Source organism: Somniosus microcephalus, chromosome 9 (assembly GCF_052327205.1).
Source record: "Somniosus microcephalus isolate GS21.2 chromosome 9, FLI_Smic_1.0, whole genome shotgun sequence".
NCBI classification, from domain to species: Eukaryota; Metazoa; Chordata; class Chondrichthyes; order Squaliformes; family Somniosidae; genus Somniosus; species Somniosus microcephalus.
The window spans coordinates 205338840-205353379 of NC_140995.1; the positions used below are offsets into that span (position 1 = coordinate 205338840).

Sequence of the window (14540 nt, forward strand, 5' to 3'; positions counted from 1 at the left end):
CAGGATAGTTAGACGGGCGGGGGTGAGAGGAGGAAAAGAGGGTCGGGAGTCCAATCCCCGACCCCAGGGGATGCGGGCTGATGGTGGGGAGGTTGGGGGGCTGGGAGGAAGCACTCCCGCTCCTCCCGGCCCACAAGGAATGCTCCCAGAGGCTGAGGCTGCCTCGTTGCAGCTACCAGGAATCCCGAGCCCCAGGATCCCCAGCCGCCTATGGTAAAACCTGCACAGCAGGTTAAAGTAGAGGCTTCAGGCCCTATCATAATATTTAAATTGCCAACCCGCCTCCCTCTGTCAATTTCTTGGTCATCCTTTGCTGATTTTTTAAAACCCTGCCAATCATCAGGTTTGCTACTCTTTTTGGCAACATTGTAAGCTTCTTCTTTTAATCTAATACTATCCTTAACTTCTCTAGTTAGCCATGGCTGTACCACTTTTCCAATGGAGTTTTTATTTCTCAAGGGAATGTATATTCTTTGAGAATTATGAATTATTTCTTTAAATGTTTGCCGTTGCTTATCTACCATTATATCTTTTAATCTAATTTCCCAATCTATCTCAGACAACTCGCCCCTCATACCTTCGCAATTGGCTTTGTTTAAGACCCTAGTTTCGGACTTAACCACATCACTCTCAAACTTAATATGAAATTCTATCATAATATAATCACTTGTCCCCAGAGAATCCTTTACTATAAGATTACTAATTAACCCTATCTCATTGCATAATAATATCCCTAGTTGGTTCCTCGACATATTGTTCTAGAAAATTGTATCGAATGCATTCCATGAACTTGCCCTCCAAGCTACTTTTGCCAATTATGAAGACTGTTGGGGAATATACCAACACAAGTGCATTCATGGTGAAATTTTGAAGTTTACTCTGTGGAAGATTATCTTCAATTTTTTAATTTAATAAGGATATTAATTTATTACTAATAAATTAGTAGCAGAAAGAAAACATGCAAAGGCCGTTAGGCTCATCAAAGCCTTTTTCTCCAACTCACTCCGGCCAGCATCCAACTTCGACTCCACTATTTCACCTGGTAGATTACTTAAATAATGATAAATGCTTGGAATAAAGGCATTTTTTTCCAATACCTGCAAAAAAGTTTTTGCAGATATCATTTGCGCGTAAGCAACATAAAGCAGAGAACTGCCAAGCTGCTAGTTTACAGCATAATGTTTGCAGTGTTGCAGTCAATGTTCCCTCTCAGCTGTGCGCGAGCACAGTCATCGGGAAGGTACAGCATAGGCTGCTCACAAGCTTTTCCCTCAAGATACTGCACAAGCATGGCCAATTTAAAGATACCGCACACAAAAAATTTTTTTTTTTTTTTTTTTTTTTTTAAAAAGAGGGAACATTGGTTGCAGTGTCAAGAATTGTTACAATTATCTGATGAAAGACAGTAATTTAAAAAAAATATATATTCTCAAGATGTGGCGTTGCATTTATTGCCCATCCCTAGTTGTCCTGAGACGGTGACAGTGATCTTGAACCGCTTCAGTCTGTGTGGTATCGTTTGCAATGGTTTAAGATAACTGAGTGGCTTGCAAGGCCACTTCAGAGGGCAGTTAAGAGCCAAGCATATTGTTGTGGGGCTGGAGTCACATATAGGCCAGACCGGGTATGGCAGGTTTCGTTCCCTAAAGGGCATGTGAACCCAGTTGAGTTATTACAACAATCCAACAGATTCATGGTCATGTTTACAGATACCAGCTTTTTATTTTCAGATTTTTTAATTGAATTCAATTTCTCACTGCCATGCAGATTTGTACTCATTCTCTGGATTAATAGTCAAGTAACATAACCACTACACTTCCGTACATGATTCAGTAGCACTGCATATGACATATGCTGATAGTTCTGCAGCAATATTGTTAACCTATATGGTAATAATGTTTCAATTTCTTTTTTAACATTGGAACAGCACAAGGAAACCCAGCATTTCTTCCTAAGAAGCCTGTGTGTCTCAGATCAGAAAAGCACCCCTCTTAACCTTGCTCTTCTTGGCTCAGTGTCCATTTTTCTTATGCTTTTTTGTGAAGTACCTTGAGATGTTCTTTACATTTGCACTATATAAATGCAATTTTTTGTTGTTGAGAGAGCAGCAAAGAATTATATATAACATTTATATGGCATCTGGTCATGTCCTCAGGATGTACAACCAATGGATTACTTTGGAAGTGCACTTACTGTTGTTGTGTAGGCAAATGCAGCAGTCAATTTGTACACAGCTAGAACACACAAACAGTAAATGAATGAATGACCAGATAATCTTTTTTTGTGGTTTTGGTTGAGGGAGGAATGTTGGTCTGGACAATGCAAGAACTCCCTGTTCTTTTCAAGTAGTCTTTTATGTCCCCTTGGGAAGGCTAGGTTTAACATCTCATACAAAAGACAGTAACTCCGACAATGCTTGCTCAGTACTGCACTGAATGGTTAGCCTAAACTATGTGCTCAAGTCCGTAGTGGGGCTTGAACCAATGACCTACTGTCTCAGAGGCAGCCAAACTGCAGCCAAGGATTTTCTTGCCTCTACCACTGAATTTGTAGCCAAATTGAAATTAGAACCTCATTCACTAAGCAGTGTGCAATTAAAGCAATAATTGAAGTCTCCAGCGTAATCAAGAGCTGCTGCAAAGGTAGATTATAATGCAGCGCGTTGTGAGGTCAAAAGAATCAGTAGCAGAGGAAGCAGAATCAATGGGTTGGGTTCACCCAGAATCGTGTTCAATTATACAAAAACCATGTAAATCATTTTTCTGTTAGCTAATGTACATCAGCTGTCATAGTCAAAAGAGTTTCTCTGAGCGAGTGACAAAAACTGTTAAGTCATGTGCTCTCCAGCAGACTCATGAGGGTGTCCTTGGCCCTTACATTTACAGGGAGGATGTGGAGGAGGGCGAAAATGGCTGGGGAACACGACAAGGCCAGGCAAGCGGAGGTCCTGCCGAATTTAACAGCAGAAGCTCAATTTTTTTCTTCAGTTTCCCCACCCGGCAGCCTGCCAAATTGACAGGCTGGCCGTCTGCCGGGTGGGGAAACTAGCAGCAGACGGCTGCAGCCAAGAAACTTTGGGGATGATCCCCTGCAATCAGGAATGGGGGTAGGCCAGAGATCGGGGTTGGGGTGGAAAAAGAGAACGGCCATCGTGGGAGACACAGAAAGGCCGATGATCGGTGCTTGTGGGTGGTGGGGGAGAGAAGGTCTGCCACGATTGCGGTATGGAGAGTAGATCGGTGCTGTGGGGTTGGTCACAATTGTAGCATGTAGAGGACATCCGTAGTTGGGGGAGGGAGGTCTGCGATTGCGGCGGGGGGTGGTGGAGAAAGAGAGAAGCCGCAGTCGACATAGGAAAGGCCAAAGGTTTCCTTGAGGAGCCATGGGGAGCACTTCTACTCCTCCTGGCCCACAAGGAGTGCTGTAAAAGGCACTTACCTTCTTGAGCCGGCAGCTTCCACCTCCCTTTTACTGCCAGGTTTCTTGAGCCCTGGGAAACACACGTGGCAACTGTTAAATTTAACTCAGGCTCCCAATTGCACTGTGGGAGCCTGATTTAAATATGTTAATGAAGTGTCCCACCTCCCCACGGTGGGACACTTGCACGCCATGAAACACACTGCCGTGAAAATGGCATAGGCGCAGGGTTGGGGGTCGCATACCCTGTAATTTCAAATTTAACTTACCGACCCTCTCCCACACATCATGGGGGATTAATATCGAGGCCCATGATTCTGTAGAGAACACAATACTGAATTGGTGTCTAACTGAAGGGGGGTGTAGTGAGGATCCATCAGCACAGAGGTTTGATAAAAGATGAACTTGGCACTGCATCGACTAGCTAATGGTAGATTGGCAAGCGTTGATGGTATTCATGCCTAAATTCAAAAAGCTGTTCCAGGCAATAAACTCCAGCATTACTCCCAAGTATGCTTAGAGGTACCCAAGTTTTGGCTCTTCCAATCTCTGAACTTAAGTAAGTGAGGTGTGTCCCTACAGGGAGAAAGTGTGGAGTCCACATCAGGCAATTAGAAATGTGTGGTACATCAGAACTCTGATGATTCTCTCCATGCTTGCATTGAAAGATTTATATTGTACAAGATAAATTCACCACAAAAATTTGAAGGCTGTGTGATTTGGTATGAGAAACCCTTACATGGTTTTCCACCAGCCATTAACAAGCTAAACAGACTCATGCCAGCAAACCTTTTAAACATTCATAACAATGGCTCAAGCAAAAGAGGAATAAAGGAATTAATATTGATATGCTAAGAAAAAAAGAATTTGCATTTATATAGCGCTTTTCACATCCTCAGGATATCTCAAAGCATGTCACAGCCAATTAATTACCTTTTTTTGGAAGTGTAGTCATTGTTGTTATGCAGGGAAATGCAGCAGCCAATTTGCACACATCAAGATCCCACAAACAGCAATAAAAAAAAATGACCAGTTAATCTATTTTTGTTAGCATTGGTTATGGCTAAATATTGACCAGGACACTGGGAGAATTGCTTTGCACTTTTTCAAATAGTGCCATGGGATCTTTTACACCACCTGAACAGGCACAGGGTGTCTTATTCAAAAGATGGTTTGAGCAAACACATAAAAGTACTCAGCATTAGTGCTCCATTTATTTAGGCAATGTACCTTACATAGAGGAAATTTTCCATTTCCCCACCCATTTTATATGTCAAAAGGGTTTGGATGATACGTCTTGAAGTGGGAAAAAAAATTACAATAATTTTTACAACTTTTGATTTAAAAAAAAAAATAACACTCAGATATGTGTTCCATATTAAATGAAGTATCTTCTTTACTGATGCACTTTAATCTTTTGACTTTACCAAACTACTATATTTGTCAGAAATCTCTCCACTTCAAACAAAACATTAATAAAATATATTGGCCCAGAAATTCGGGTCCCAACGCGTGAGTACGTACGGGGTACTCACGCGTAGGCCCAACGAAAGTGCCGGTTTCCTGCATGCACTGCGCATGCGCGGGAAACCGGCCTTTCCGTTCCCCTGAAAGAAGGGGTTGACAGGTGGAACGCGTGCGCCAGAGAGGCAGCGTGTGCGCATTGAACTTTCGTTTTTTTTGCAGGTTTCTCCGGGAGGGTAAGTCTCCAGCAGTTACACTTTTAAAAAGCAGGCGCAAGGCCTGCTTTTAACAAGGTAAGTGGTGAATTAATTAAAATTAAAACATTTTTTCCACAGGTTTATTATTTTTAAGTACTTTAAAGAAAGGCAAGTTTATTTTTAGCCCCGTTAGAAAATGTAATTAATTTTTTCAAAAATTTAAATTATTGTTTAATAGTTATTTCATGTAATTTATAGCTTTATTTTAAAAATGTGATTTAAAAAAAAATTTATTTGAGGTTTTAGTGATGTTTTGGGACTTATAGTATTTATAGGTTTGACAGCTCTTCCTGTCAAACTTATGAATGCAGCATTCCCTGCTACCATTGGCTCCCCATGGCCCACGTGATCCCAGGGGATGCATCGAACTAACTGCGCCCCTGGGATATGCAAGCACTGCGCGCCGGCAGTTGGAGGAGGCCCAGGATCGGAATCCCACGCGGGCCCACAGCTCAACGGCCGGCGCGCTAGGTAAGTGCAAGTGGGAGGCTTGCACCCGCGGGAAGCCCCCGACCCGAATTTCTGGGCCAATACATTGTAAAAAAAAAAAAAAGTGGCTTTAAATCTTTAAAATGCTTGAACACAACTTTCTTACCATAAAGAGCTCATTGGGTTTTCTGTTTCCATCCAGTTCTATCAGATATCGAGGGTCATGATCAGACATATAATCCTGTGTGGATATTAAATAGAAATACAAAAGGAGCAGAGAAATATTCAGAATTGCATTATAAAGAAAATTATAAAGAGTTCCATAAATTTTGTGAAAATTCCTGTAGTAACAAAAAATTCAAGTTGTAAATTATGTTCCTACCTTACCTTACATTCTTTTTGGGGTCGATTTTAACTGTTCCCACCAGGCAGGAATCTGGCAGCAGTGGGTCGGCTTCAATGAAAGCAAAATTGGGCAGAGCGTAAAACGGGTGGCTGACCCACTACCTCTCGTACCATGTCCAGGGGGAACAGTTAAAATCAACCCAATTGTGTTGGGTTTCTGTGGATGTCAGACGACTATCTGACCAAAAAAGTCTATCGGACCAAAATCCTATCATTTCCAGAAGAAAGGCCATAGATAAATGCTCCCTGATCCCTAAAGGACAATGAATCAAAACTTCAGAATATTTATTCATCTCTACATATCCATTAACTAGCTTCAACCCATTTCCCTCCCTACCTGACACAGCAATTCTGACGAAGGGTCACAGACCTGAAACGTTGACTCTGTTTCTCTCTCCACGGATGCTGCCTGACCTGCTGAGTGTTTCTAGCATTTTCTGTTGTTATTTAGGAACAAGAGCAGGCCATCTGGTTCATTGTACCAGCTCTACACAGGAACCAATGTTACGATGCAACATTCCATCAGCCTATATCTATATAATAAATGGTCACCAATGCGGTTGCCTACCCAATATACTTTTTGAAGGAATTAATCAACGCAGTATCAACTACTTTTGCGGGGAGTCCTTTACCCCATAACCACTATCTGGGGCGGGGGGCGATCTTCTAATATCTAGTCTCATTTAAAACCTGTTAATTTTAATCCTGTGTCTTCCAGTTCTCTATTCACAGTCCAAATTAAATTGTCAGATTTCATCTATTACTTTACGCTTTCCCCAACAAAACTAAGTTAATAAAACTTGCATGAATTATTCCATACCTCTAAAAGCCTCAGCATTTTATCTTTGTAGAGTGCCACATGTTTTTCAATAGTTGAGAGAAGATCTTCAGGTCTCCTCACTAAACGTGCAACAAGGTCAGCGTCCATCTCTAAATTCTCTTCCTAATTGCAAAATTTTGACAAAATATATTTTGTTAATGCTTCGAGCTTTAAAATGATAATTAATAAAATAAGTGGGTAGATCTTGCATGTAATAATGTAATATGTCATGTAATGTTTTTGCTAGAAAAACACATTTCTGTACACAAAGTACTTTTATTTTGCCATGAAAATTTCTAGTTTTACATTCATTTTGACTAAAAGACCTTCCAGCAAAGTTACCTACTTGGCATTAAATGCCAAAATACATGAAACATGCATTACCTTTTTACATCAAAATAAGATATGAACACTACATTACATGTTTATACTATTCCTTTGGCCTCGATACTAACAACCCTCCCCCCGCCCCGCCCCCACAACTCCCGGCGAGGGGCATGAGAGGTGGGATGCTTAATTAACATATTCAAATCGGGCTCCCAGTGCAATTGGGAGCCGGGTTTGAAATTTACTGCTGCTGCACAGGTTTCCCAGGGGTCAGGAAACTCGGCAACAAAATGGAGGCGGGAATTGCCAGCTACCCAAGTCAAGTGGCTGTTTCAGCACATCTTGTGGGTCTGGAAGAGCAGGAGTGCTGTGCCCAAGCCCCTTAAGGAAGCCTTCGGCCTCCCCAGCCACATTCACCAGCTTCAACTACGCCCACCCCCAATTCAATCTCCAGCCTCCCCACCACCCGAACGCAGGCATCTCCCTCCACAGCCCTGATTGCCAACCTATCCTCCCCGCCCCCAAAGATCCCTGGCTGTAGCCCCCTGCCACTGGTGTTCCCGCCTGCCAGCCAGGCTGTCCATTTGGCCGGGCGGGAGATGCAGCTACAAATTGTTGATGAGGTCCTGCTGTTAACATCAGCACGACCTCCACGTCCCCAGCCTTGATGGATTCTTCAGCCGTTTTTGGCCTCACCCATGCCTTCCACGCCTCCCCATAATGAAGCCTTTATTTCAGCAAATAATTTTTAATAAATAGCGGTTATGTGAGACCACTAGAAAAGCACGGTGTGTTTTGTGCTACAGATATATTTAATGTGTGACAATGATGACTCATGTAAGCACCAGATAACAAAGCCCTTATATAGTGCCTTTAACAACAACTTGCATTTATATGGCACCTTTAACGTAGTAAAACGTCCCACGGTGCATCACAGGGCGTTATCGAACAAAATTTGACACCAAATCACACAAGGAGATATCAGGACAGGTGGCCAAAAGCTTGGTCAAAGAGGTAAGTTTTAAGGAGCGTCTTAAAGGTGGAGAGAGAGGTAGAGAGGTGCAGAGGCTTAGGAACGGAATTCCAGAGCTTAGGGCTGAGGCAGCTGAAGGCACGGCCGCCAATGGTGGAGAAATTAAAAATCGGGAATGCGCAAGAGGCCAGAATTAGAGGAGTGCAGAGATCGCATAGGGTTGTAGAGGTGGAGGAGGTTACAGAGATAAGGAGGTGAAGCCATGGAGGGATTTGATAATAAGGATGAGAATTTTAAAATCGAGGCATTGCCGGACTGGGAGCCAATGTAGGTTAGCAAGCACCAGGGTGATGGGTAAATGTGACTTGGTGCGAATTAGAATACGGGCAGCAGAGTTTTGGATGAGCTCAAGTTTATGTAGGGTGGACGATGGGAGGCTGGCCAGGAGAGCACTGGAATAGTCAAGTCGAGGTAACAAAAGCATGGATGAGGTTTCAGCGTCAAATGAGGCAAGGCGGGGCGGAGTTCGGCGATGTTAGAGGTGGAAGTAGGCGTATATGATCAAATACGACACCAAAGTTGCAAACGGTCTGGTTCAGCCTCAATCAGTGGCCAGGGGTAAGGATGGAATTAGTGGCTATGGAATGGAGATTGTGACAGGGACAGAAGACAATGGCTTTGGTTTTCCCAATATTTAGTTGAAGGAAATTTCTGCTCACCCAGGACTGGATGTCAGGCAAGCAGCGTGTCAAATCAGAGACAGTGGAGGGGTCAAGAGGGGTGGGTGTGATCAGCGTATATGTGGAACTTGGTGTTGTATTTTCGGATGATGTCATCGAAGGCCAGTGTGTACATAAAAAATAGGAGGGGGCCAAGGATAGATTCTTAGGGGACTCCAGAGGTAACGGTGCGGGAGTAGGGAAAGAAGCCATTGCAGGTGATTCTCTGGCTACGACTGGATAGATAAGGATGGAACCAGGCGAGGGCAGCTGGACGGCAGAGGAGAGGCATGTGGTCAAAGGCTTCAGGTAGGTCGAGAAGGATGAGGATGGATACCACGGTTTACCATGGTCACAGTCACATAGGATGTCATTTGTGACTTTAATAAGGGCCGTTTCAGTACTGTGGCGGGGCAGAAACCTGATTGGAGGGATTCAAACATGGAGTTGTGGGAAAGATGGACACTGATTTTGGAGGCGACAGCACATTCAAGGACTTTGGAGAGGAAAGGGAGGTTGGTGATGGGACGGTAGATTGCAAGGAGAGATGGGGTAGGTTATTTGAGAAGAGAGTGATGACAGCAGATTTGAAGGGGAGGGGGACAGTACCTGAGGAAAGGGAACCATTAACAATATCAGCTTACATGGGGGCCAGGACGGGAAGTTGGGTGATCAGCAGTTTGGTAGGAATTGGGTCAAGGGAGCAGGAGGTGGGTCTCATGGACAAGATGAGCTCGGAAAGGGCATGAGCTGAGATAGGAGTGAAATTAGAGAAAGATGCGAGTTCAGGGCTAGGGCAGGGGCGAAACTATGGGGAAGTTTGGCTTGGTGGGCTGCGGAAGGGAGGGAAGCAGCAGAGGCAGCTGAACAGATGGTCTCTATCTTTATGACAAAGAAGTCCATGAGCTCCTCGCATTTGTTGTTGGAATTGGGCAGGAACGTCGGTAAGAGAGTAGGATGGAGCAGCTCGTGTTGCTGCTCATAAGGAGGCAGCGACGAATACCTCAATGGGCCCTTTGGAGGCGCACAGAGGGAAGCTGTAGGCTTATCTAAGAGGAGCCCAGGAGGAGTAAAGAGAAAAGAAAAAAAGGGGAAATAGAATCGATAGACTTGGGTCCGGAGCGGCAGCCAAAACACGCACATGAATGGACACAGAGAAACTCAAGTTACATAGGGATGGTTACACAGCAAGATTAGGATAGTAATGTCCCGGTAATAAACGGTTAACAGACAGGAATAGAAAAAAGACTTGCAGTTATATAGCACCGTTCATGACCTCAGGGCGTCCCAAAGCACTTTGCAGCCAATTAAGTACTTCTGAAGTGTAGTCACCGTTGTAATGTAAGAAACGATAGGAGGAATACAGAGTTAAAGTCAGAGGTCTCATGGTGGTATACAGTCGGGAAGGAGTGGCCCGAGGAGTCCTCAACATTGACTCCGGACCTCAAGAAGTCTCATGGCTTCAAGTCAAGCATGGGCAAGTAAATCTCCTGCTGATTACCACCTACCGCCCTCCCTCAGCTGATGAATCAGTACTCTGCCATGTTGAACATCATTTAGAAGAAGCACTGAGAGTAGCAAGGGCACAGAATGTACTCTGGGTGGGGGATTTCAATGTCCATCACCAAGAGTGGCTAGTTAGCACCACTACTGACCTAGTAGGCCGAGTCCTGAAGGACATAGCTGCCAGTCTAAGACTGCGACAGGTGGCGAGAAAACCAACACAAGGGAAAAACCTACTTGACCTCGTCCTCACAAATCTACCTGTCGCAGATGCATCTGTGCATGACAGCATTGGTAGCAGTGACCACCGCACAGTCATTGTGGAGACAAAGTCCCGTCTTCACACGGAGGACAGCTTAATCGTGTTGTGTGGCACTACCACCATGCTAAATGGGATAGAATCAGAACAGATCTAGCAGCCCAAAACTGGGCATCCATGAGGCGCTGTGGGCCATCAGCAGCAGCAGAATTGTATTCCACCACAATCTGTAACCTCATGGCCCGGCATATCCCTCTCTCTACCATTACCAACAAGCCAGAGGACCAACCCTGGTTCAATAAGGAGTGTAGAAGAGCATGCCAGGAGCAGAACCAGGCGTACCTAAAAATGCGGTGCCAACCTGGAGAAGCTGCAACACTGCAACACAGGACTACATGCATGCTAAAAAGCAGAAGCAGCATGCTATAGACAGAGCTAAGCGATCCCACAATCAACGGATCAGATCAAAGCTCTGCAGTCCTGCCACATCCAGTCGTGAATGGTGGTGGACCATTAAACAACTAACGGGAGGAGGAGGCTCAATGAATATCTCCATCCTCAATGATGGTGGAGCCCAGCATGTGAGTGCAAAAGATAAAGCTGAAGCATTTGCAAGCATCTTCAGCCAGAAGTGCTGAGTGGATGATCCATATCGGCCTCCTCCTGAGGTCCCCACCACCACAGTAGCCATTCTTCAGCCAATTCGATTCACTCCACGTGATATCAAGGAACGGCTGAGCGCACTGGATACAGCAAAGACTGTGGGCCTCGACAACATCCTGGCTGTCGTGCTGAAGACTTGTGCTCCAGAACAAGCCGTGCCTCTAGCCAAGCTGTTCCAGTATAGCTACAACACTGGCATCTATCCGACAATGTGGAAAACTGCCCAGGTATGTCCTGTCCACAAAAAGCGGATTTCCATCCCATCAGTCTACTCTCAATCATCAGCAAAGTGATGGAAGCTGTCATCGACATTGCTATCAAGCAGCACTTACTCACCAATAACCTGCTCACTGATACCCAGTTTGGGTTTCTGTCAGGACCACGGGGCTCCAGACCTCATTATAGCCTTGGTCCAAACATGGACAAAAGAGCTGAATTCCAGAGGTTAGACGAGAGTGACTGCCCTTGACATCAAGGCAGCATTTGACCAAGTGTGGCATCAAGGAGCCCTAGTAAAACTGAAGTCAATAGGAATCGGGGAGAAAACTCTCCACTGGCTGGAGTCGTACCTAGCACAAAGGAAGATGGTTGTGCTGGTTGGAGGTCACTCATCATAGCCCCAGAACATCGCTGCAGGAGTTCCTCAGGGCAGTGTCTTAGGCCCAACCATCTTCAGCTGCTTCATCAATGACCTTCCCTCCATCATAAGGTCAGGAGTGGGGATGTTTGCTGATGACTGCACAGCGTTCAGTTCCATTCGCAATTCCTCAGATAATGAATCAGTCCATGCCCGCATGCAGCAAGACCTGGATGACATTCAGGCTTGGGCTGATAAGTGGCTGGTAACATTCGTGCTACACAAGTGCCAGGCAATGACTATCTCCAACAAGCGAGCATCTAACCACCGCCCCTTGACATTCATCAGCATTACCACCCCTTGACATTCAACACCGAATCCCTCACCATCAATATCCTGGGGGGGTCACCATTGACCAGGTACTTAACTGGACCATCCACATATATACTGTGGCAACAAGAGCAGGTCAGAGGCTGGGTATTCTGTGACGAGCGTCTCACCTCCTGACTCCCCAAAGCCTTTCCACCATCTAAAAGGCACAAGAAGTGTGATGGAATATTCTCCACTTGTCTGGATGAGTATAGCTCCAACAACACTCAAGAAGGTCGACACCATCCAAGACAAATGCAGCTCACTTGATTGACACCCCATCCACCACCTTAAACATTCACTCCCTCCACCACCGGCATTCTGTGGCTGCAGTGTGTACCATCTACAAGATGCACAGCAGCAACTCGCCAAGGCTTCTTCGGCAGCACCTCCGAAACCCGCGACCTCTGCCACCTAGAAGGACAAAGGCAGCAGGCGCATGAGAGCACCACCACTTCCAAGTTCCCCTCCAAGTCACACACCATCCTGACTTAGAAGTATATCGCCATTCCTTCATCGTCGCTGGGTCAAAATCTTGGAACCTAACAGCACTGTGGGAGTACCTTCAGCACACGGACTGCAGCGGTTCAAGAAGGTGGCTCTCCACCACCTTCTCAAGAGCACTTAGGGATGGGCAATAAATGCTGACCTTGCCAGCGATGCCCACATCCCATGAACAAATGTTTTTTTAAATTGAAGTAGATAGGGTGGAGTCAGCTTGAAGCATCGATGAACTGATGTCCAGGTTCGGAGACAGGTGTGGAATGAGTCCAGAAGCTATTTGTAGAAAAACATCCCAATGTGCTTCACAGAGGCATAATCAGACAAACATGGACACCAAGGGAACGCAGGAGATATTAAGAGAGATGAACTAGAACTTGGTCAAAGAGGTAGGTTTTAAAGACGGTCTTAAAGGAGGAGAGGGAGCTGGCGAAGTGGAGGGGTTTAGGAAAAGAATTCTAGAGCTTGGGGTGTTCGAGACAAAGCTCCAAGCACAGGCATGTATGTGGAACAGAATGCATATAATAGTAACCAGTAAGAATAATACAAGTCAGTGACTACAACAGCATTTGATCTTATGTCTCCATTCCTCTTTCCCTCTCCACATAACCTCCTGAGTTTTGCCTTATATACCCAACTTTCTGCTCCCTTACCTCCGGATAGCCAGAACTTCCACCTTCCCACAGCACAGTCCATCATTACAATATACATATGCACTATATGCAAAACCTTTAATAGTTGAAGAACTACAATATCTGGTGTTAAAAATCTGTAATAATACTCATATACAAACATTGCTTGACATGAATCTCGTCATTCATGTGGAAATGACTTATGAAATGATACTGAGCGGCCTGCTGGTGGCGCTGTCCAGGGAGAGTATAAATACTCGGGCATGGGCACAGCTTGCTCAGGACATTCTTTAACAGGAACTAGTGAAGGATACAACTAGATCTCCATGTTGAAAAACAGTTGATTAAAGCCTTGTTTAATACTTAGACCAAGTGCCTAGAAGTTTTCTTACGTCAATTTAATCAACTGGAACCCACTCCACGCTGAGTGATTTGGAAACAGACAGCTACGATTCAAACTGTAGAAGGGAACTCGGACGTAGTAATCAATCCATCATGGAGAAACTACTCAGACCCGTCCGTCTCAACCTGGACCCGAATTCACTGCTAAGGTATGGAAACACTGGTATCATACCTTCAGCAACTTCCCTCGAGGAGTGTGGTGAGAATGTTCCTAATAAGTTACGAATGCTTGCCAATTATGTATCCTCCCATGTGTTTGACTTTATCGAAGACTGTGTAGACTATGACTCCGCTATCTAAATACTGCAGCAACTATATGTTAAGGCCCCAAACGAAATTTTTGCTCGGCACCTACTGGCCACAACTCGACAACAACCCGGGGTATCACTTGACGAGTTCCTTCAAGAGCTTCGCAGGCTCAGCAAAGATTGTAACCTCAAGGCTGTCTCAGCTGAGCAGTACCAGGAGGAATTAATTTGTGACTCCTTTATTAACGGAAATGCTTCTTCCCTCATACACCAGCGTCTGTTGGAGAATAAACCCTCAGATTACAAGCTGCCTATAACCAGGCATATTCACTGGACCTAGCTCAAAAAAATTCAGATGCCTATTTTTTTTTTTTTTTTTTTTTTTAAACATATGCACGGACTGCTGCTACCACTTTTAGTGACTCCCCCGGTAAGCCTCAGGCGGAAGCCCTCACTGATGACGACCCTACCCTATCGGCAACTTGGCAATCTAAAAAGTGTTTCTTCGGTGGAGGTGCATTCCATTATAGGAAATTTTGTCCTGCTCGTAATGTAACCTGCAATCATTGCAGTAA

At 44.8% G+C, this 14540-nt stretch overlaps 1 protein-coding gene across 3 annotated transcripts in view; it reads right to left on the reverse strand.

The window, feature by feature from the left end:
* ak9 (adenylate kinase 9) overlaps positions 1–14540 on the reverse strand; it is a 366094-nt gene that overhangs the window by 313025 nt on the left and 38529 nt on the right. For all 3 annotated transcript variants that reach the window (XM_085997790.1, XM_085997792.1, XM_085997791.1), the window contains exons 8-9: positions 6793–6915; positions 5734–5808 (exon numbers count right to left, since the gene is read on the reverse strand). In XM_085997790.1, the coding sequence (XP_085853916.1) occupies positions 5734–5808; positions 6793–6915 (198 nt within the window). The remainder of the gene's footprint in view (positions 1–5733; positions 5809–6792; positions 6916–14540) is intronic.